General features: G+C 41.2%; 1 protein-coding gene and 1 non-coding gene across 6 annotated transcripts in view; one reads left to right on the forward strand and one right to left on the reverse strand.

The window, feature by feature from the left end:
* LOC115193685 (regulator of G-protein signaling 7) overlaps window positions 1–24,820 on the forward strand; it is a 50,799-nt gene that overhangs the window by 7,611 nt on the left and 18,368 nt on the right. For 2 of the 5 annotated variants that reach the window (XM_029752591.1, XM_029752587.1), the window contains exon 3: window positions 20,662–20,758. In XM_029752591.1, the coding sequence (XP_029608451.1) occupies window positions 20,662–20,758 (97 nt within the window). Of the gene's footprint in view, window positions 1–843; window positions 968–7,882; window positions 8,008–19,387; window positions 20,193–20,661; window positions 20,759–24,820 lie in introns of those variants that run through there. The other 3 variants (XM_029752588.1, XM_029752589.1, XM_029752590.1) reach the window with 3 other exon arrangements.
* LOC115195025 (U7 small nuclear RNA) lies at window positions 4,221–4,277 on the reverse strand. The gene has a single exon (XR_003878566.1). It is a non-coding gene; the product is annotated as a U7 small nuclear RNA (small nuclear RNA).

Raw genomic sequence — 24,820 nt, forward strand, 5'->3', positions numbered from 1 at the left:
CACAATGTTATCACAGTCATGCCATTTCTAAGTTGTTTGAAGTCCATTTTTCAAAATCAATTGTAGGTCATCAAATTCATTTCCTGTAAAGATTTTCATGAGATATTGGTCTCTGCTCACTATTTTAAGGCATCCAATAAATATACACTTTCTGTAATCTGGCCAGGGAGAGTTTTACTGCTGATAGTGGATGGAGGTTTTACAGGGACTCCATTGGGAATAACACTCCATATCCTCTCTCAGCTCTTGTCGTTTACTTCTAATGAAAATGGATGGAAGAAGGGTAGAGGTGTTGACCTGATTACTGTGGAGCTGTGTGCCGCTTTTCCTCCAAGCATATTAATAGCATGCGCTGTGATTACCTGATTTATTCACAACACTCCTGGCTGACACTTAAGTTAGAGCATCTCACTGGGTAAAAGCAAACGATCAAATACGAATAGAAGATACAGTATGCAGCATCTCCTTTACGATGCTGGGCAGATGCACATACTTCAATTCGTGGTGTTTTCAGGCACAACCCAATCATTGCCTACTCCCTGTAATGTACTATTTCCAGTCACATACAGTATAAAACATCTTTCCATATCGCGGGTGTGAGTGTGGTTCTCTGAGCTTGGTCACGTGCTATGATGAATAATGCTCTGCTGCATTCTGTATGTGGGACAAAAGCAGCCCCGGTGAGGCACTCATAGTCACACAGAGGATAGAACAACATCCTCCTCCAGTAGGTGTGTGTGTGTGTGTGTGTGTGTGTGTGTGTGTGTGTGTGTGTGTGTGTGTGTGTGTGTGTGTGTGTGTGTGTGTGTGTGTGTGTGTGTGTGTCTGCGTGTGTGCGTGCGTGCGTACGTCTACTCTAGATGCTTATGGATGCTTAGATTGATCTGAAACATCACAGTGCTGTCATTGAGTACAACGGGTGTCTGTCACCAAAATGGCTTTGGAAAGGATGAACAACAGATGAAAGGTTGGGGCTCTTTCATAACATTTGGAACACCTTTGATATTATTGGTCATGCATATCCATTATTTTAACCTGTATGTCAATTATTTGAGTACCCACTTAATCACTTTATAAGCCCGTCCATGCCAGGATTTTAGGTAAGCTTTTATAGCTCAATATAATGCCTTGGGAAATCTCTGGATTTTTAGTTACCAGGTTTTAAAACTTTGTGTATTTACGTCTCAGTATTTGTTAAATTGTCTCTCTCAAATGGTTCCCAAGGTCTGCTTCAGCTGTGTGAATGACTGTTTGAGGGTTTGAGTGACTGAGGATGTGACTGTTTGAGGGTGTGAGTGACTGTTTGAGGGTGTGAGTGACTGTTTGAGGGTGTGAGTGACTGTTTGACGGTGTGAATGACTGTTTGAGGGTGTGAGTGACTGAGGGTGTGTCTGTTTAAGGGTGTGAGAGCCTGTTTGATGGTGTGAATCACTGTTTGAGGGTGTGAGGTTGTGAGTGACTGAGGGTGTAACTGTTTGAGGGTGTGAGTGACTGTTTGATGGTGTGAATGACTGTTTGAGGGTGTGAGTGACTGAGGGTGTGACTGTTTGAGGGTGTGAGAGCCTGTTTGAGGGTGTGAATGACTGTTTGAGGGTGTGAGGTTGTGAGAGACTGTTCGAGGGTGTGAGTGACTGTGTTTCTTTTGATTTGCATTTCTTCTGTCTCTTTAGCCAGAAGCCCGGATCTGCAGAAAAGGTTTTTCAAGCGGCCTGATCTTGTGTTGTGTGTATGGCAGTTCAGGCTTTTGTTTTTCATGTCTTGGCAGCCAGTGAGTGGAAGGGTGAGCTCTTCTCTCCACTCTCTAGAGCATGTGTATGACCATTAAACAAACAGCTGAGCAAATGTTATTGTATGATTCCGTTGTTGTTATTCTTACTTAAGATTGGTCTCATTTATATTATTGTGCTTACAAACCATATACAGCATGTGTGAATTAATTACTAATTACTACTATTGATTATTGATTTGTTGATCGATGAGAGCATACTGTATTGTACATGCAGGTCATTATGTAGGAACAAGCCTATAGTTTGCCTCTGCCATGGTAACACAGCTGTGTAAAACGAATCCCGTCTGCTGATATTACAATGAATCATCAGCTGGGTATCAGGTCTATTCAGACCCTTGCAATTGTACATCATATGAAACGGAGTGAAGAGCTGTGAAGTGCCAAGCTCCCCCAAGCAGCATTCAAATTCATTCAGTGAGAGGCTCATTAATTGGCAGATCCGAGGAATCTTTGTGTGAAGCCCTTTGTGTGCTATGTAGGCCAGCGGAAATGACTACTGCCCACATGAAAAAATGCTATAGTATACTATGGTTAAATACTATAGTATTCACTGTATTGTTTTTGCGGACTTAACTGTTGTAATCAATGTACTGTTTTTGCGGACTAAAGTCCGCAAAACACTTCAGTGAATACTGTACTATTAACTGTGGTGTTGCGGACATGACTGTACTATACTGTATTATTTATAGTTTACTATAGTATAAATACTGTGGTAAAAAAACACTAGTATATACAGTTGAAATCGGAAGTTTACATACACTTAGGTTGGAGTCATTAAAACTCGTTTTTCAACCACTCCACAAATGTCTTGTTAACAAACTATAGTTTTGGCAAGTCGGGTAGGACATCTACTTTGTGCATGACACAAGTAATTTTTCCAACAATTATTTACAGACAGATTATTTCACTTATAATTCACTGTATCACAATTCCAGTGGGTCAGAAGTTTACATACACTAAGTTGACTGTGCCTTTTTAAACAGCTTGGAAAATTCCAGAAAATGATGTCATGGCTTTAGAAGCTTCTGATAGGCTAATTGACATCATTTGAGTCAACTGGAGGTGTTCCTGTGGATGTATTTCAAGGCCTACCTTCAAACTCAGTGCCTCTTTGCTTGACATCATGGGAAAATCAAAAGAAATCAGCCAAGACCTCAGAAAAAAATGTATGACCTCCACAAGTCTGGTTCATCCTTGGGAGCAATTTCCAAACACCTGAAGGTACCACGTTCATCTGTACAAACAATAGTACGCAAGTATAAACACCATGGGACCACGCAGCCATCCTACCGCTGAGGATGGAGACGCGTTCTGTCTCCTAGAGATGAGCGTACTTTGGTGCGAAAAGTGCAAATCAATCCCAGAACAACAGCAAAGGACCTTGTGAAGCTGCTGGAGGAAACAGCTATAAAATTATCTATATCCACAGTAAAACGAGTCCTATATTGACATAACCTGAAAGGCCCTCAGAAAGGAGGAATGCTCCGAAACCGCCATAAAAAAGCCAAAGCCAGGTTTGCAACTGCACATGGGGACAAAGATCGTACTATTTGGAGAAATGTCCTCTGGTCTGATAAAACAAAAATCTAACTGTTTGGCCATAATGACCATCGTTGTGTTTGGAGGAAAAAGGGGGTGGCTTGCAAGCCGAAGAACACCATCCCAACCGTGAAGCTCGGGGGTGGCAGCATCATGTTGTGGGGGTGCTTTGCTGCAGGAGGGACTGGTGCACTTCACAAAATAGATGGCATCATGAGGGAGGAAAATTATGTGGAAATATTGAATCAACATCTCAAGACATCAGTCAGGAAGTTAAAGCTTGGTCGCAAATGGGTCTTCCAAATGGACAATGACCCCAAGCATACTTCCAAAGTTGTGGCAAAATTGCTTAAGGACAACAAAGTCAAGATATTGGAGTGGCCATCACAAAACCCTGACCTGAATCCTATAGAACTGAAAAAGCATGTGCGAGCATGGAGGCCTACAAACCTGACTCAGTTACACCAGCTCTTTCAGGAGGAATGGGCCAAAATGCACCCAACTTATTGTGGGAAGCTTGTGAAAGGCTATACGAAACTTTTGACCCAAGTTAAAGGCAATGCTATCAAATACTAATTGAGTGTATGTAAACTTCTGACCCACTGACCCACTGGGAATGTGATGAAAGAAATAAAAGCTGAAATAAATCATTCTCTCTACTATTATTCTGACATTACACATTCTTAAAATATAGTGGTGATCCTAACTGACCTAAGACAGGGAATGTTTACTAGGATTAAATATCAGGAATTGTGAAAAACTGAGTTTAAATGTATTTGGTTAAGGTGTATGTAAACTTCAACTGTACTATAGTAATTACTGTAGTGTTTTTGCGGACATTACTGTAGTATTTACTACAGCGTTTTTGTTTTATTATCTTTGACATAGCAGTGGAGGCTTTGGCCTTGAGGAAACCTACTGGACAAATACTAAAAGAGCACATTTTCTATAACGTGTAGGTAGATAGGACTGAGGTCTGAACGGATATTTCAGAGCTTCTGCTCTTTTCTATAACCTGTAGGGAACACAATATGTGGTCTACTGTATACTGTAGTGTTTTTGCGGTTTTTAGTATACTGTAGTATTCATTATAGTATTTTACAGTATACTACACCATTCTATAGTAAGTACTACACATGATCGAGGTATACTACAGTGTGTAGTATAGTATTCAACAGTATGAATTATTAAGTAAGTACTGTAGTATTTTATAGTAAACTGTAGGATGTTTTCATGTGGGTGTATATGAAAACATACAACCTCTAGTTCAAAAGGGATGAAAATATATTTCACAAGGAAATAGTGAGTTTGATGTTGGATTGCTGGATTGCGTAGGCATTTCGGTCTTGGTGTTTTTCCACTATTGCATATAAGGCAAGGACTCATACAGATGTAGGATATTAATTTGATCACCCTGTTGCAAGAGAACTTTCCTGCAATGTCTGGCCTTCCTGTGTGTCTCAGGTCGACTCTGTGTCTTCCTGTTGGACGTGTCTGACAGGCGTCTCCATCCTCTTGTTAAGCCTATACAGAGGCCCCAGACTTTACAAAGCCTATACAGATGTAGGATCTTAATTTGATCATCCTGTTGCTGGAGAACTTTCTAAACATCAAAGTGTATTTGAGGTTTAAAAAGGCTTCAGAAGTTTGTAATTTCCACTTTGAAATTTCAGACTTGATTTTCCCTTATGAAAAATGTATCAACCCTTACAAAAATGTCCATTAATTATGATCCACATAATAGTTCACATATCCTGTTGCTGCAGGATTATTTTTATGCTGTAGCAAACTGGCTCAAATGAAGATGCTATGTCTGTATGACATCAATCCCAGAAATTATAACTCCTGCTGTCTATGAAAATGGAACAGCTCGAGTTTGTCTTTATAGTCTATGCCAAATGTTACTCCAAAAGTAGGACATTACAGACCACTATCAGTAGATTATGAAAGTATTGGTCAAATATGTATCATAATTCCTTGGCAGACTGTTGCATATTACTGACGCACCAAATACACCAAATACGCGCCTGTACATCTAGATTACTTCCCTTGCTGGCATTGTATGGCAGTGGGAGTGTCCACACATTTGGCCATCTCTCCTCTCTCTCCTGTGAAAAGCCTAACCGTTGTTGGCTAGCACTATAGTCAAACTAAACTCTATTTTCTTCTGTATTATACAAGGGGCTGAGGACGTCTAGGTATTAAAGGGATAGCTGACTCAGGGTCTCGTAGGCCTTGTCTGTCTGTCTGTCTGTCTGTCTGTCTGTCTGTCTGTCTGTCTGTCTGTCTGTCTGTCTGTCTGTCTGTCTGTCTGTCTGTCTGTCTGTCTGTCTGTCTGTCTGTCTGATTCATTTAATTACAACTCTCCATCTAATGACAGATTAGCAGGGTCTGGCCACACCACTGATGAGCTTAATGAGCTCAGAGATGGTCAGCTCTTAACGACTGCATGGAGAAAAACTGACGGATTGGCTTAACTGTGTCTCTCTGCTTTCCCCTTAGATCTCAGATGTGTCGGTGTGTCCATCCTGCTTCTTCTCTCTCGCAATGTTCTTCCTTTTATTTATTTCACTTGCTCTCCTCTGTCTGCTACCACCTCAACTCTTCTCTCTCCTTTCTCTCCTTTCTCTCTCCCTCTCTCTCTCTCTCTCTCTCTTCCACTCTCTCTTTCACTCTCTCTCTACCCCCCAACCCAGTATGGAGTCCTGCCAGCAAACCATCCCTCTCTCTCTCTCCTTTGAAGTCCAGAGAGAGAGAGAAAGAGAGTGAAAGAGAGAACGAGAGAGAGAATGTATTGAGGTGCTGCATAGCATAATTATTTTCCCTCCCATATGAAATGTTGATTCACCCATGATTCACAGCTTTTTTGGTTGGAACACTCTAAATAAGCATGTTATGTTGCAGTCACATCAAGACTCTGTTATTCGAGGGGATTGTCTTGATTCTGTTCTATGATGATGTATTTTTGGAACAAGTCAGTCCTCCAACCAAACAAGGTTTGTAATAACTAACAGTCAAATTATAATAAATACTGTATTGCATCATGCCTATGACAATTACATTGCTAATTACCATACATATTTCAGTGCTTATTTGTGACCTCAATATGGAGTCACATTAGTCATGGACCAGCGGTCACAGCTCATCGAGTTGTCTCCACCTGCAACCCAGCTCACTGCTTCATGCCATTAGTTCAGCTTGGCTGCCACAGCCCTAGCTCACCTCACCAGTCTCCATCTTGGCTCGCTGTGCCTCTACGCTGTCTCTGTTCACCCATAGAATGTCTTGCTGTAATAGTATTTGTGTGTTTTCCTGTTGTATATGTACCATGATTTTGATATTGATAATGATGACAATACTAGTATTACAAAAGCCAACTACTTTACTACTACTACAAAAGCCAACTATTTTGATAAACTTGTATTTATATTAGGATTTTCATTCTCCGGTCTATGTACTCATTTGATAAGTTCATCTTCCAGCTCTGTTAAAAATTAACCATTATAATTGGTATCAAAATTACTTTTCTTACTTTTCATTAATTTAACATGGTGCAATTAATTAAAGCCTCCCTAGTTAAATGAATTGGTAGTGTGCAACTCTGCCCAAATCCCTGGAAATGATCCTGAAGCTATGAAAGAGACTACATTCAGAATGGTTAAACAGTTGCAGAAATGCTCCAGGATGTTTTCAAGACATAACCGCCATAGGAAAACGCAAGTCATTCTTTTTCTCCCAGAGTGTTTCAGTCTCCCTGCTTTGGTTATCTACTAATTGGAAAGTGACATTCCTGTGGACAATACCAGTGTCTGGAAAAGTTGTGCTTTTTCACCCTGCACCACGCTCCACTGGGATTACCGATGGTTGCATTCCCATGACAACCAGCACTCAGTCACTCATTATCTCCAACACTTCAACAGGGTGTCCAACAGATCTCTGGCTAACTGAGGGTGTGAGGAATGTGTCAGGGTTTGTGTGTGTGTGTACAGTATGTGTGTATGTGTGTGTGTGTGTGCTTGCCTGCGCCCAGAAGTGCATGCAATGATTTCCCAGTTTCCCACATAAACACTTAAAAATAACAACCAAGCTGATGAACAACCAATTAAACAGTTCTCCAAGATAGAGGAGAAGGGAAAGACAGAACCCTGTCAGCAATCCTTCAGTTTGAGACAAGGGGCCGCGTCTTACCGAGCTGCCTTGTACAATGCCATATAAATCAGATGTACTATCCTCTGTCTGGGCTTCCTGTGTGTCTCAGGTCGACTTTGTTTCCTCCTGTTGGACGTGGCTAACAGGCTTCAGGCCCCAGACTTTACAAAGCCCATACAGATGTAGGATCTTAATTTGATCAACCTGTTGCAGGAGAACTTTCTAAACATCAAAGTGTATTTGAGGTTTAAAAAGGCTTGATTTTCCCTTACAAAAAATGTATCAACCTCTACAAAAATGTTAATTAATTATAATCACTTAATTCTCATTTCCTGTTGGTGCAGAATTATTTTTCTGCTGTAGCAAACTGGCTCAAATTAAGATCCTACATCTGTATTTCCCCCTGTGCCAGAGATAACCGTTAGATCATGTATTATCCTCTCAGTACAGTGCCAGCGGGAGCTGATGGAAGCCTGCAAACCTTGCAGAGTAAAAACAAGGTTGATTCTTAAGCAGTGCATTAGGAGACAGTAAGCTATTTTTTGTGCCTTTCTATACAAATATAGGATCTTAATTTGAGGATCTTAATTAAGATACGGCATTTGTAGATTGATTTGGATTCTTTCAGCTATCTTGCTTCTCCTTTGTCCTTTCATGAGTGTGTCGAATGAATAACTGGAAGGATGTTATTGATGCAACCTGCTCTCCAACAGACCATCACAAGCCCTCTAGCAAGTATGTGAATGTTCAGTATAGATGTATCAATAGTGTGTATCAAAACGCTTATGATCTCTATACAATTTTAGCATTATTTTGCCTGTCAGTCTAAGGTTATTGGCTGTGTGTCTGTCCCATCTGACTCTCAGACCCTCTCTGCTCCAGAGACAGGGATGTGGCCTGGAATGCCCGTTAGGATCCAGCTGCTTCCAACTCATTGGTATTTGGGAGACAGAGCGTTCCCGAGCGTCTGTTGCACGTGCAAAGGAGGGGCTTGGCTGGGCTAGAGATGCTCTTCTCTCTCTCTCTCTCTCTCTCTCTCTCTCTCTCTCTCTCTCTCTCTCTCTCATGTTATCAGGACCTAAAAATAGAAGCCATCCCCCCTCTCCCTCCCCTCCCAATGCATCTGTGTTTTCCTCCACAACCTCCCTCCTTCTCCTTCCTTGTCTTTTTTGTCCACAGATGAGACTCTTCACATGTTGAGAACTTGGGACTATAAGGTTCTATCTGCATTCATGTCAAAAATGAGTTATTGACCTAGCCTTGTTCTGTTCAATGTTCTCTACTGATATACCACAATTCATGTTGTTAAGTTCAAAAGAATACAAGATAAAAATTGCTGACACCATTCAAATCAATGAGGGTTCAGAACGTTAAAGCCAATTATCTCAGAATCACCTTTTTGCAGGTAGAACCTTATAGTCCCAAGCTCTAGATATGTACCCAGACTATTTAGACTGTAGTTACGTAGAGTACTTGCCCCAATTTGAGTGGAGCCATACTTAATAAAATGTACTGCTGTGGTACAATACCTTGTTTCACATGATCAGCAACTTAAAATGCATCCATATCTGAATCTTTAAACTGGGTTGAAATTTGATGAACTCCCCCCGCTGTGTCATAGCTAATCAGCAGATGCTAACCCCCAGGATGCACTGTGGTTGGTATATATGGACGTAATGCCCCGTGCTGCTACATCACATCATTATAAAACTGGATTTGATGAATAGATTGCGCGTTCATAGAATACAAGATCGATGAACGCATACAGTAGTAACAATAACAGAAAATACATTTACAGGCCAGGGTTAACTGTATGTATTTGTTTTGTGAATACCCTCATAAACATGGTCATGGTCATGTCATGTAGTTTTATTCTCTGATTTCTTTATCATCAGTATCTCCTGTGGCTGAATTGGAAACAGCGCAGCTCAGCCAGCTCAGTTAGACACTGCAGAAAATGATTATGCATCTTTTATTTTTTTACTTTATTTATTCATTTTCAGCAGGCTGTTTGAGTGATGAAACCACAGTAGGTGGGCAGCGTTATACGCTCTCAGTGGAATTTGTTCCAGCACACGACCAACCTTGGCTTAGTCATTTCGCCCACCGTCCGCCCACTGAGAGACACAGCGAGAGAGAGAGGCCTTGCCCCAGGATCTCTATCCCACTATCAGCCAGAGAGACAGCCGTCCAAACAGCAGAAACAACAACAGAGAGCCTAGACTCAACATTAGAAACCATAGACCCATCAACAGACACCTTAGAGACAGCAAAGGAATAGAAACAGAAAGAACAACCGGGAACGTACAGATACAACAGAGACAGCATTGGACATACCGGTATAAACAGTGGTTGTAAAGGCAGACTTAGCAATAGAAACAGTTATAATGGATCAATGGCTGCAAAGCCAGCATTAGAAACATCAAAATGGATTATTGGGAGAGTAACTGACACAGCAGTATCAGGGGCGTTCCACCAAATGAGGGCCTTTTGCGTCCCTTTGATATTTTAAGTAGAAATTAAGAGTTTATTTCCAAAACGCTATATATCCATTTTCAGAAATGTTGGTAAATTAGCTTTTATTGTTTAAAGAACTTATGAAAGAGATTGGTGTGTTTTTTCAGGATCTAACAATGGCATCGGGTGCTTCAGTGACAGACATGTATTTGTTTGAAATCTATCACTTGATGGTTTCATTTGAGAGAGACAAATAATCATAATTGTTTGCAAAACACGATATCCCATAATTACATTTTTCATAAAGAACTGTACAAATGATACATTTGTGACATGAATATTTAAAAACATGTTTTAAAAAATGAATCAATAGAGTAATATGAGATCTGTACTGTATGTAAAACATTTACATTTGACATTTTAGTAATTTACAGTTAGTGCATTGATCTTAAGATAGCTAGGAAAGACAACCACATATCACAGTCAAATATACAGGATACGAACATTTCATTCCAGCTAAACAATGGAAATATGCCTCCCGAGTGGCGCAGTGGTTTAAGGCACTGCATCGCAGTGCTAGCTGTGCCACTAGTGAACCTGATTCGAGTCCAGGCTCTGTCGCAGCCGGCCGCGACCGGGAGACCCATGGGGAGGCGCACAATTGGCCCAGCGTCGTCCGGGTTAGGGGAGGTTTTGGCCGGCAGGGATGTTCCTGTCCCATCGCGCACTAGCGACTCTTGTGGCGGGCCGGGCGCAATGCACGCTGACTCTATCGCCAGGTGTATGGTGCTTCTTCCGACGCATTGGTGCAGCTGGCTTCCGGGTTAAGCGGGCGTTGTGTCAAGAAGCAGTGCTGGGTTGGGTTTCAGTGGACGCACCGCTCGACCTTCGCCTCTCCCAAGTCCATACGGGAGTTGCAGCGATGGGACAGGACTGTAACACATCAAATCAAATACATTTTTATTGGTCACATACACATGGTTAGCAGATGTTAATGCGAGTGTAGCGAAATGAGTGTAGCGAAATGCTTGTGCTTCCAGTCCAGCAATGCAGTAATATCTAACAAGTAATCTAAAAATTCACAACAGCTATCGTATACACACAATATAAGGGGATGGAATAAGAATATGTACATATAAATATATGGATGCGCGATGGCCGTGCGGCATAGGCAAGATGTAATAGATGGTATAAAATACAGTATATACATATGAGATGTGTAATGTAGGATATGTAAACATTATTAAAGTGGCATTATTTACAGTACTAGTGATACCATTACTTAATCAATTTATTTAAGTGGCCAGTGATTTGGGTCTGTATGTTGGCAGCAGCCTCTCTATGTTAGTGATGGCTGATTAACAGTCTGATGGCCCTGAGATAGAAGCTGCTTTTCAGTCTCTCAGTCCCAGCTTTGATGCACCTGTACTGACCTCGCCTTCTGGATGATAGCGGGGTGAACAGGCAGTGGCTCGGGTGGTTGTTGTCCTTGATGATCTTTTTGGCTTTCCTGTGACATCGGGTGCTGTAGGTGTCCTAGAGGGCAGGTAGTTTGCCCCCGATGATGCGTTGTGCAGACTGCACTACCTTCTAGAGAGCCCTGCAGTTGAGGGCGGCGCAGTTGCCGTTCCAGGCAGTGATACAGCCCGACAGGATACTCTTGATTTTGCATCTGTAGAGGTTTTTGAGGACCTTCTTCACCACGCTGTCTGTGTGGGTGGACCATTTCAGTTTGTCCTTGATGTGTACGTTGAGGAACTTAGAACTTTCCACCTTCTCCACTACTGTCCCGTCGATGTGGATAGGGGAGTGTTCCCTTTGCTGTTTCCTGAAGTCCACGATTATCTCCTTTGTTTTGCTGACGTTGAGTGAGAGGTTATTTTCCTGACACCACACTCCGAGGGCCCTCACCTCCTCCCTGTAGGCTGTCTCGTCGTTGTTGGTAATCAAACCTACCACTGTAGTGTCGTCTGCAAACTTGATGATTGAGTTGGAAGCGTGCATGGCCATGCAGTCATGTGTGAACAGGGAGTACAGGAGAGGGCTGAGAATACATCCTTGTAGGGCCCCAGTGTTGAGGATCAGCAAATTGAGGATACCACGAAATTGGGGAGAAAAAGGGGTATAATCAATAAATATATATATACACAAAAAAACACATTTTAACACACAACTAAAATAGATTAATAAAAAATCTGAAAACAGTAATATTCTACACACACACATGAAGGTACCCACCCATAAGCAATCATTTCTGGTGAAAAAACAGAAATGTGAAAAATTGGTGGATGTAGCGTTTTGAAAATGAACTCTTCAAATTATTCACCAATAAGCCTGTTATATTCAATGAAGTGCCCTTTAAAGGAAATATTCACCCATTTTGAATGTTGTATTGTATTTGTGCATCTCTGAGCGATGTTCTGTCGAATCCCTGGGTCATTTCATGTTTTCATGTCTATCTGAGATCTTTCCATTCACACAGGCAGAAATACAGGGAGGTGTATTATAATGGTGGGGGGGAAAGAAACCAGCATAGAAATGAGAAAGCGACCTGGCATAAAACTCCTGCCAGGAATATCTCGCCTGTTAATCAGACAAAATGTCAAACGAGGATAAATGCTGCCGTTTTTCCAGGCAGCAGGCCTACCTCACATCCATGATTCACAGCTCAGCTTCCAATACAGGGATAGGGAATGGCAGGATTCTCCCTGGGGAGGGGTGAGGGGGGAGAGAGAATTCAACATTCCCCTGTAGGTATCCTGACATTTGGCTTATTCCCTCTGGACTCCAGCTTAGATCAACCACATCCTGTGGGCCTGGTACAGTAGCTCCAGGGAGTCACAATCCTCTCTCTCTCTCTCTCTCTTGCTCTCGCTCTCTCTCTCTTTCTCTCTCTCTCTCTCTTCTCTCTCTCCCTCTCCCTGAAAGCTCACACGTAGGAGAAATGGGGGCAGCATGTTCCAAACGCTTGCCTTTGATGAAATTTCACTGGTTTGAACATTCAAAGAGATGGGTGATTGACTGTAGTATAGGCCTTGGTATATGATTTTATTTGTATTTATTAGGATCCCTATTAGCTGCAAAAACACAACAGCCCACATCATAAATAAAACAATACATCCTACACTACTTCATTACATCATTACTCTCTTATTACAAATGTACGATATAAAATAGATAATACTACAATACAACAACATTACAATGTGTGCGTGTGCAAAATCGGATTTTACTGCTCGCTTGAGTTCCATGTAGTCATGGCTCTATGTAGTACTGTGCAGTTCCCAGAGTCTGTTCTAGACTTGGGGACTGTGAAGAAACCCATGGTGGCATGGCTTGTGGGGTATGTATGAGCATCTGAGCTGTGTGTAAAGCTGCCAAAAGAATTATTCGACGCAGAATAGGAACGTTGGTGTCTCCGTCGGCAACCATCTGGAACACAATCTAAATTAAATACAGAGTGAGAACGCTATCCATCAAAACCCTCTTAGAAATCACACCTGTATATTATTAACTGTGAACTGGGGTAGAACGTTCAGACATGTCGCTCTTTCGCTCATTTTCTGTCCACTTCAGGATGTTGTGTAAGTTCATGTTGTCAATTCAAATGGCACTTTTTAGGGGCCAGAGGGGAAACGCTGTGTCGAATGAGGGAGAGTTACAAAAAGAGACAAAAGAAGAAAAGAAGAGTTGAATTGCTGTGCCCACTGGGTTAGATGAATTGCTGTGCCCACTGGGTTAGAATGTACTATTCATTTTATGGTCCATTACAGTGTCTTCAAAGGGAAAATGACAACGACGTTATGATAATGATATCATTTACTGATGTGGGCGAATGTTGCTTGTTCTTCCTCATGTCTGTTGTGGCATAACTCTTCTACAAATGGATAGTTCCCTGAATTGGTGTGACAAAACAGAAGCCTCTGGAAGTGAGCCTCTCATTTGCATGGCTAAGCGTCTCTTATCCGGGCACCATTTGTACTCGGGCATCTGCTCTTCATGTTCTCTAGCCCCATCCTGCTGTGAGCCAGAATGCAGCCTCTTCAGCATGACTGTGCTCCAGGTTTACTAGTACCTACGAAAGGGAGGAAGAGAGAGAACCAAATACTGCCAGTCGTGTATGACTGTATTTACAGTTCCAGTTACAAAACCAAACTCCCGTCTCCTCCCAGTTTTCCTGGTACAGGGGCTCTTCTTCACAGGACCTAAGTATCCTCCCACTCCCTCTCCGTCTCCTGTTAACGACTGGCAAACTGTGATGTCGTTGCAGTACTACGTCTTCCGATGTTGCCTTAGTAACAAAGAGACGTAGACAGAGAGTGGTACTTAAAATTCACGTCATTCTTGCACTAACCTTGTCTCTAGGAGGTCAATAACTTCTCCCTCCTGTCCTGAAGGTAATCGCCATTTGAATGTCTGTCTGCCGTGTGGTAATATTCCACTGTGCCAGTTTATGGGGGGAGGGGGATCGGGGGGTGGGAGGGGGATTGGGGGGTGGGGGAGGGTTTCTTGGAGAGGCAGTAGTGTATTTTTGGCACTTGGCATCATTGCTTTTTTTATCTTTATTAGCTGCAGAGGCAGAGGCAGAGCAATATCAATATCTGTGTAACCAGATACTTCACTCAGAATACCCAGTTTAGATGATGAAACAGTAGGCTATGGCAATGCACAGTGAATATAACGGACATTTTATGATGACAGCTTCATGTGTGAAATGTAATTGATATTAAATCTGAAGATGTCCGTTATAGCATTGGGACATTATGACATGTCGTATATTTCTATTGACTTCATATTTTGAAAAGTTGGACACTGAGTGACATTATGGAATATGCTGAATGAAGCTCATCGGTCCATTGATAGACATACAGAATATTATTGTGACACATGCAGGGTATGCAAATATGATGATCAAAGTAGTTGATTGGTTTTCTATTTTTCAATAATTTATCATTTGTTTTTTTTTGACGATACCTCTCTCTCAAACAGTAAGCTCATATCACTATGTTTGACGGTTCTCTGCGAGAAGGATTAGTTTTAAGCCTGATATGTTTGCAAGTTAATTATCCTGTTGAAATGAGGCGAAAATGGTTACTAAAACATGGGGGATTGAAGCTAGAAAGGTATCTTATGAATAAAGACCATTTTAATATCTTAGGTCAGCACACCTCTATAACATTGGCTAGTAAATTAATCATTTATTTCTCCATATAATATACACTATATGAGCTTGAATGTACATGTTTTTATTAACAAGGGCACAGTCTTGGATGGATTTAGCTGATATAGCCACCAAGTCAGAGATTTCATCTATTCATATTTGACTCTATTCTCTAGATCTGTTCATATATGGCATGTACATTTGAATGAGGATCTCAAACAAGCCTATGTTCTGTTTTTGCCTAAGGCATGATGAGAACATTGTGTTTTTGGATTGAGTCCATATTATGGAAACGCATCACACTGTTCAACACTATGTTTCTTATTTGCTTGTCGACATAACTGTGTTTTAACTCAAAACGTCACAAATCATGCCCCGAGGACTGTGAGCAATTCTCTGTTTCTAAGTGAAGTGGATGATTTTAAAATGGAACGGGAAGAGGAAGTGTCCATGACCAACTCTCACTCAAATCTGCATTAAATCTGCCTGTATGCTCCATAATGTGTGGTGTATTTATTGTACTATATGTGTGACACGCAACAGTGTTGCCTTTCTAGAACACTGTGATAGAAGTGTGTAGGGTAACTATAACTGTGTACAAATCTACACTTGTGTCCTCCTCAGATAAAACTAGCTGGATAATTCCATTCCCCTCAGGATAAGCAGTTCTTAAAGCCCCATAATACACAGAATCCTAATGCACAGCTTTCATTCACAATCTGCAATCATGGTGCTGCAGTATAAAACGCAAATGTTTACAAGATAACACAAACCTGCCACAATAGGCCACCGTCGTTAAATGGGCAAGTCATTAAGCTTCTGTAAAGCCCTACAGGAGCAGCAGGCCCACTGTAAGGAAATGAAAAGCTCCTCCGTTATTCTCCTCCGTGATGGATGATTGTCCCACTTCCATGCTGGTGATGCTGTAAAAGAAACCCACTCTTTCCTTTCTCTCTCTTTTCCTGGTAGTGAGCAGTTCAAGTGAGTAGATGAATGAAGCAGATTTAAAAAGTCTAGTGCTTCATTAAAAAGTGAATGTTTGTTCTTTTGTCTCAAATGCTCATTGGCGCACCCTGAAAATTCTGAGACACATTATACACTACAGATGTAGGATCTTTATTTGAGCCAGTTTGCTACAGATGTAGGATCTTTATTTGAGCCAGTTTGCTGCAACAGGAAAATGATCCTGTAACAACAGGAAATGTAAATTATTATGTGGATTATAATTAAGTTGCATTTTTGTAGGGGTTGATACATTTTTTGTTATGGCAAATCAAGTCTGAAATTTCAAAGTGGAAATTACAAACTTTAGAATACTTTTTTAAGCTCAAATACAACACGTTTGCATTTCTAAGCAACAAAAGAGTGATCAAATTAAGATTCTTCATCTGTAGTGGTAGCGCTTATTATATTTGGAGCTTTTGTTAGTCATTTCATATTTACATACTTGTGTTCAGAAAACAGGCAATTCGCTGTAGAAAGGCAGCAAGATGTAGTTCTAGGCATTCAGTACAAGAGAGAAACACTGTTCTTCTTCATGATATGTACTCAGGAAAAACATTTCGGTGGGAGGGAGAGACAGTGTGAAGTATCGATCATTACTCTGTTATCCTGCCGATTAGCTCAGTGAATCATGTAACTAAGTTCTAAAAAGGTGTCAGGAAGTTTCATTTCTCAATGTGCCTGCTGTCATTAATTACTGTATGGATAATCTATTGGCATTGTGAATACTGGTAGCAGCTGTCTTTTACCTAAGGATCTCTGTTGTCATAGTGACAGAGCTTTGTTAGAGACTTGCTCAGAATGATCTGATGAGAGCTGTTCAGCACGCCGTTCGATCCTCTGTCTGTCTGGCAGCAGTTGCACCCGTTGAGGAGGGAGGACATACATGTTAGATAGACATCTCTGTAACCCCATACTCTTTATACTCTATACCTGTGTTCTTTCAGTCCATTACAAGCCAATTACTCAATAGGTTTTGGCTTCAGGGTACTTGAAATAAGCAAGCTCTTTTTGTAAGATTCTCCATTTTCTCAAAATAATTGTGACGTGCATGTCTTGGTTGCCCTGGTGAATTAATTTTAATATGGCCTTGTGTGTCTACATATCTATATTTGATGCAGTTGTATTTATTATTATTGATTACAGAGGGGTCTGTTCTACTCTGTTCCATTTTCTATTTCAGTTGAGACTTTGGTACATCCTAGGTTGCTGTGCTACTGTGTCCAGCAATTGCAATTATGTGTTATTGTCATCAAATACTTAGGACAACAGAACAGTCCATTGTGACTTAAAATGAAATCAACGCCTTCAGTGGACTCTCCTCAGAGGAGGAAGGGTAGGACAGTCTTCCTCGGTGAATTTCATAAAAAATTACAATGGTAAAACATTTAAAAAGTGCAGCTAGCTAGTTTATCCTACTGTAACACCCTGCTCAAACAAAGGGGGTGCTATGTTAGCTAGCTGGCTATGACTATCCAACACAACACTGGAACTCTTCCAAGTCAAGGTTAGCTTTTGGTATTACTAATTTATTGCCACCGGGGCCCGCTGGTGTGACTGCTTACTGACGGTACACTGTAACATTACTGGATGATTGTAGTGGGTTTACTAAAGCGTTAGTTCCATTAGCTATGCTGACTATGACGTTACTTTAGCTAATATGGTGACAACGATGTAGGCTGTTTGTACTGGTTTGCCTTGTAAAGTTTTTTTGCCTGGTCACATACAGCTGAGGTGTTGTGCATTGAAGTCCACAAGCGAAGGGAAGAGAAGGAATACAACGTGGCTGCTATGAGAGTGAACTCTGTCTATGCATGATCAGGGGTGTATTCATTCCGCCGATTCTGTTGAAAATCGTTTCTTAAACGGAAGCAAATGGAACAAAACGGGTATACATTTGTCCAATAGAAACTCTTGTTTGCAACTGTTGGACTAATGATTACACCCTATATCAGCTAGTTGCAGGCAAGAGTGTGCAAGGCGGTCACCTCAAATTTGTCTCTCGACCTGTGTGCACCTGTGTTGTAAACTTTCATTAATAGGCTAGGTTGTAGCAACCTCATGATGGGTACAGGGAAAATTAGAATATCATGTAGTAGCCTAAACCTATCGTTGTTACATTGAACTGGGTGAATGGAATATGAATGAGAGTCATCCAATATGCTGTAATAGAAATAAGGCCGTCCTCCCTCATCTTAAACTGCACTGACCGCCAATGGACATATCTGATGATTGAACACCATTTCTCAGTAAGTACCTCTATTTTAGACTATTGTACAAAGATCCAGTGCTTAGGTAATGGTAACTGAGACTAACATAGCAGTTTCAGGTACTCAGCCACAGCAATTTTGCAAATGACCACTGTAAGAATAGCATTATGGTAATGTTGCTATGAAGGGAGGCCTTCAGGGGGTGCCTGCCATCTATATCTAGAAGGAGGACTGAGTATGACAGAGTGGAGGTATGAAAATTTATTGTTATGTGTTTACCCTTTATTCTATTGGTCAGTAGATAAATCAGTATCATAATCCATATTTCATAACTTTACAGTTATATGTATCAGGAATCAAGGTAAGACCCAGGTGCAGACCGTGTCGATGTAACAATGTTTATTACAGCAACAGGGGCAAAGGTACAGGAAGGCAGGCAGGCTCAGGGTCAGGTCAGGCAGAGGTCAGTAATCCAGAGGTGGGGCAAAGTTACAGGACGGCAGGCAGGCTCAGGGTCAGGGGCAGGCAAAGTGGTCAGGCGGGCGGGTACAGGGTCAGGACAGTCAGGGGTCAAAAACCAGGAGGACAAGAAAAGAGAGACTGGGGAAAAGCAGGAGCTGAATATAAATAACGCTGGTTGACTTCACAAACAAGACGAACTGGCAACAGACAAGCAGAGAACACAGGTATAAATACACAGGGGATAATGGCGAAGATGGACACCTGGAGGGGGGTGTGGCTCACTTGGTAGAGCATGGTGTTTGCAATGCCAGGATTGTGGGTTCGATTCCCACGGGGGACCAGTACGGGGAAAAAATTTTTTGGGGAAATGTATGCATTCACTACTGTAAGTCGCTCTGGATAAGAGCGTCTGCTAAATGACTAAAATGTAAAAATGGAGACAATCACAAAGACAGGTGAAACAGATCAGGGTGTAACATATATGCATACTTTCATCATTACACCTTGATCCATTATTCTTAAGTATGTGTATGAATAGGAGATGTAATGTTATTATGTTGTGCTATCATTTGTTCTGTCTTTGTTCCCTCTCTCTCCTCCCTCTATCCCTCATCACAGGTGACGAGCTGTACCTGTGACCAGTGGGAATGGTTTATAGTAGAGTGCTATGGAGTGGGGCTGCAGGTCCCCTGGGTTCTAGGCCTGGGAGAACATGAGTGAAGGTGTCTCCGCAAGGAGGCCTTCTTATTGTGTTTGTTATTTTCAGTCTGAGGGCCATGTATTTGTAATAAATATCCCTCAACTTTTGCATCAGACAACCTGGTCCTGCGATTCCTTTTGTAGATACAGTCTATGAAAATCTCTTCCAGAGGACAGCTGCCAAAAGTAAATCTTTACGCAGTGTAGTTGTCAAGATACTGTACAGACTGAGGGGGAAAGTTGATGAGTTACAGGGCAGCAAGTCAAATTAACTAAATGCAATCAGCGAGGGTTGAAAATTAGCTTTTGTAACCAACACTAACCAACAAACCTTAAGGGTTACCAATGAGTTATCCAATATGATACAGTATATGGGAAGTACATTGAAGTCTATAGAGTAGAAATAGAACAGCAGGCATTGCCTTGTGTCTGTGTGTGTGTATATGTGTGTGTGTATATGTGTGTGTGTATATGTGTGTGTGTGTGTGCGTGTCACATTGTTACATTGTATTTATTTATGCCAGAGGGCTACTTTGGGATATCTTTTGGCATCCATCTGTGAAGGCTGATGAATCCGGACCACGCTTCACTTCACTCTGTCCTGTCTGTTTCTGGAAATAGGGCCTTCCGCCAGGGCAGCTGAGCCATAGCGCAGAGCAATGCTCCAATCCTGGAGAGTTGCGATGCAGATCTGCCTTTCTGTGGCACGTCTGTTTTTATCCAGGTTGTCATGTCACATTTCTTTTAGGTTTTAGCTTGAAGGTGTGATTCAGTCATCACAATGTCCTTTTATATTTCTCTGATGTCTTTTTTGTGACATCTTGTTTTGTACAGTTTTTAAAAAGACGCATAGGATGGGGAAATATTAGGCAGACACTTTGCTATTAGGGTTGATAAACTAAATTATCACTAATCCAATAACATAAACTGACATTGATATGAGAAGTGTCTTCCCACTGGGCACACACTGGTTGAATCAACGTTGTTTCCATGTCATTTCAACAAAGTGATGTTTAACCAACATGGAATAGACCTTGAATTGCCGTCTGTGCCCAGTGGGTCTGCTGCAAATATACGTCCCAGAGCTGTGTCACAGAGGCCAATCACAACAGCAGCCTTTTCCGGCCACTTTCCCCAGTCTCCTGACTATATTTCCACTGATCATTTCTAACATCATGTCTTCTCTCTTCCAGATGGAGGACGTAATAGCCCGCATGCAGGATGAGAAGAATGGAATTCCTATCCGCACTGTGAAAAGTTTTTTATCCAAGATTCCAAGTGTTTTTTCAGGTAAACATCTTACCTAAAGCTTGTGTTGTAATATATTGTAAGCGGTGAAATGGTAATGCCAGCTAATAAAGTCTTCTGTGTTCTGACGGACTTGGAGAGCTGTCCGTGGTTGTGAAACCCATACACCTAAACCAGAGATGAAACAGAATACCAAAATGAATCATAATGTTGCAGGGAGCTGTGCAGAGTTCTGAAAAGAGTACCTAAGGTTGAGAAACGACACTCAAAACTGAACACAATGGAAACTTGAAGGCTAGATAGCAATGTAAATGTGTCCTGTTCTCTTTAATACCTTATGCAAAAGCGGAGTATGCGTATTCCTTTTGCAGGATAGCAAACAACAGATATGGGTTGTCATTATTCATCTGAGTTGCCATTATTCAGGAAGTCACTAGTGACCTTCCCTAGAATACGTATACAAGCAGAACAGTTGATGTAATGTGAGTGGTGATCCTGGAACAGTAAAGTACTCTGGGGCCAAGATGAAGTCCATAGAAAGACTAAATGAACAGCACAGCCACAGGATGAATGGAGGAGCTGTTCTGTTCAGTCTTATTCAGTGCTGCTCAGCATTCAGTTAAAATGAAATGCCCCCTATTTAGTAGTAACTGCAGTACAAAGTGTGTTAATTGAGACATGTATACACCCTCCTCCATATTTATGTGGACAGTGAAGCTACATATTTTAAATACGGCTCTACACTCCAGCGTTCGGGATGTAAGATAAAATGTTTGTATGAAGCGACAATACAGAATGTCACCTTTTATTTAGGGTATTTTCATACATATGCATCATACATACAGTGCATTCGGAAAGTATTCAGACCCCTTGACTTTTCCAGCATTTTGTTACGCTACAGCCTTATTCTAAAATTGATCAAATATGTAGATTTTCTCATCAATCTACACACAACTCCCCATAATGACAAAGTGAAAACAGGTTTTTAGAAATTTTGGCAAATTTGTTAAAAACAGAAAACAGAAATACCTTATTTACATAAGTATTCAGACTCTTTGCTATGAGACTTGCAATTGAGCTAAGGTGCATCCTGTTTCCATTGATCATCCTTGAGATGTTTCTAAAACTTGATTGGAGTCCACTTGGGGTGAATTCAATTGATTGGACATGATTTGGAAAGGCACCCACCTGTCTATGTAAGGTCCCACAGTTGACAGTGCATCACAGAGCAAAAACCAAGCCATGAGGTCGAAGAAATTGCCCGTAGAGCTCCGAGACAGGATTGTGTCGAGGCACAGATCTGGGGAAGGGTCCCCAAAAATGTCTGCAGCATTGAAGGTCCCAAAGAACGCAGTGGCCTGCATCATTCTTAAATGGAAGAAGTTTGGAACCACCAAGACTCTTCCTAGAGCTTGGAAGCTGAGCAATCGGGGGAGAAGGGCCTTGGTCAGGTAGGTGACCAATGGTGATGGTTACTCTGAAAGAGCTCCAGAGTTCCTCTGTTAGATGGGAGAAACTTCCAGAAGGACAACCATCTCTGCAGCACTCCACCAATCAGGCCTTTATGGTAGTGGCCAGACGGAAGCCACTCCACAGAAAAAAGAAAATACCAGGCCGTTTGCCAAAAGGCCCCTAAAGACTCTCAGACCATGAGAAACAAGATTCTCTGACTGATAAAAACAAGATTGAACTCCTTGGCCTTAATGCCAAGCATCACGTCTGGAAGAAACGTGGCACCATCCCCACAGTGAAGCATGGTGGTGGCAGCATCATGCTGTGGGGATGTTTTTCAGCGGCAGGGACTGGGAGACTAGTCAGGATCAATGGAAAGATGAACAGAGCAAAGTACAGAGACATCCTTTATGATAATCTGCTCCAGAGCGCTCAGGACCTCAGACTAGGGCCAAGGTTCACCTCCCAACAGAATAACGACCCTAAGCACACAGCCAAGACAACGCAGGAATGAATTCGGGAAAGTCTCTGAATGTCTTTGGCCCAGCCAGAGCCCAGACATGAACCAGATTGAACATCTCTGGAGAGACCTGAAAATAGCTGTGCAGTGACATTCCCCATCCAACCTGACAGAGCTTGAGAGGATCTGCAGAGAAGAATGGGAGAAACTCCCCAAATACAGTTGTGCCAAGCTTATAGCACCAAGAGGACTCGAGGCTGTAATTGCTGGCAAAGGTGCTTCAACAAAGTACTGAGTAAAGAGTCTGAATACTTATGTAAATGTGATATTTCTTTTATGATTTTTTAAAATAAATTTGCTAAAATATATAAAAACCTGTTTATGTTTTGTCATTATGGGTTATTGTGTGTATATTGACGAGGATAAAAAAACAACTATTTAATCCATTTTAGAATAAAGCTGTAACCTAACAAAATGTGGTAAAAGTCAATGGGTCTAAATACTTTCCTCGAAGGCATACATGCTGTCATAATATTACACTATTTTCAGAATTGCCTTGTAGCGGATTACCTCACACATCTCACTATTTTAACCTCCTAGAAAGTGAGTCATTGCTGAAGGTGTGAATATTACTGGGTGTATTCATGATGGTAATCCATGGTCAATCTTATCTGGATATCTTAATGCTAATTGGCTGTTATCTTACAGTTTTTCTCAATCGGGTACACATAATTTTTTTTTTAATGCTATCATTTTTCAAAACAGTGTACTCAAGACAGAACTTTGTGGCCTTTTGCAAAACAGTAAATGCATTTGATAAACACATTCATCAAAAGAACACAACGGATGCTCTTTTGATGAAAAAAAGATGAACACAAACATTTCTCTCGAGTCTAACCTGACAAAACAGAAAGTAACCCTGTCTTAAAATAAATCCCAGTTGATCAATACATTTTATTTGCAGTCGATGATCACAATTGGACATACAACAATTCAAATGTGCAAAATTATGGGCAAATACTCTCCTTTTATGCATAATTCACCAAACAATTTCATACACATCAAATCAAATATCATTCATGTTCAAAAAAGAAAATGGAAAGTAAGCACATAGTGTACAGGATCCAATTCTCATCACAATACATGTTCATGTATTCAATACATAGGCTGGTCTACTCATAGGTTTTTTGACTTTCCATCAGCAAGCAGAAACACAGCGTTTGTCACGTTCCTCGTATTCTCCCTCATCGGAAGATATGTCGAAATCACTTGATGACCAATACGCAGCAGGTTGACTGTTCCACATCATATTTATTATAGATGGAAACGACAAAACAAAATAAACACGCAAAGGAGAAAGGTGACAGTTTCACAGGTGAAACGAAACACAGTGCAAAATACAATTACCCACAAATACCAAACACAAACACACCCCACTATATGGGACTCTCAATCAAAGGCAGATAGACAACACCTGCCTTCAACTGAGAGTCCCAACCCCAATTAACCAAACATAGACATACACCTACACATAGAAAACCTAACCTAGAACCTAACCCAACACTCACAACCCCACTATACCATAACCAAACATAACTCTGCCACGTCCTGACCAAATATAATACAAAAATACCTAAGTATATGGTCAGGACGTGACAGCGTTAATTCAAACAGTGCTTCCCAAACTGTGGGTCGTGGCAGGGTTAGGTGGCAGGGTTAAATGTTTTGTGCATTACAACACAAACAAATCAGTGTAAACATAAACAACAACAAAAACAAATATAAAGTATGTAGAAAAGATACTGGACCTATATATTTTTAAATAATAAGGGAATTCCTGAAATAGTAGTGGGTCGGATTCAAACCCATGCTGCAGCATTATATGTGGTCTAGATGCAGCAGCTAAGACTACAAGACCAACATAGGTCACAATATTTTATCTTCTGATGAAAACAATGTGTTGATATTCTTTGAACAAACAGTTTAAAGGGAATTTTGTATTCATTGATGACAATTGTATTTCAAGTTTTGCAAAAGTGGGTCTAAGAAATGCAATCCAGGTACAACGCCAAGAAAAGGATCAGACATTCTGAAGATGTTTTTAAGCATTTGATCATTATTGTTCTGCTTTGCGTTAGTTTAACCACAGTTTTAAAAAATGCTTGTAAGTGATAGAGACTGCAATCCACCTA

The sequence above is a fragment of the Salmo trutta genome, chromosome 5 (genome assembly GCF_901001165.1).
Source record: "Salmo trutta chromosome 5, fSalTru1.1, whole genome shotgun sequence".
Classification (NCBI taxonomy): domain Eukaryota; kingdom Metazoa; phylum Chordata; class Actinopteri; order Salmoniformes; family Salmonidae; genus Salmo; species Salmo trutta.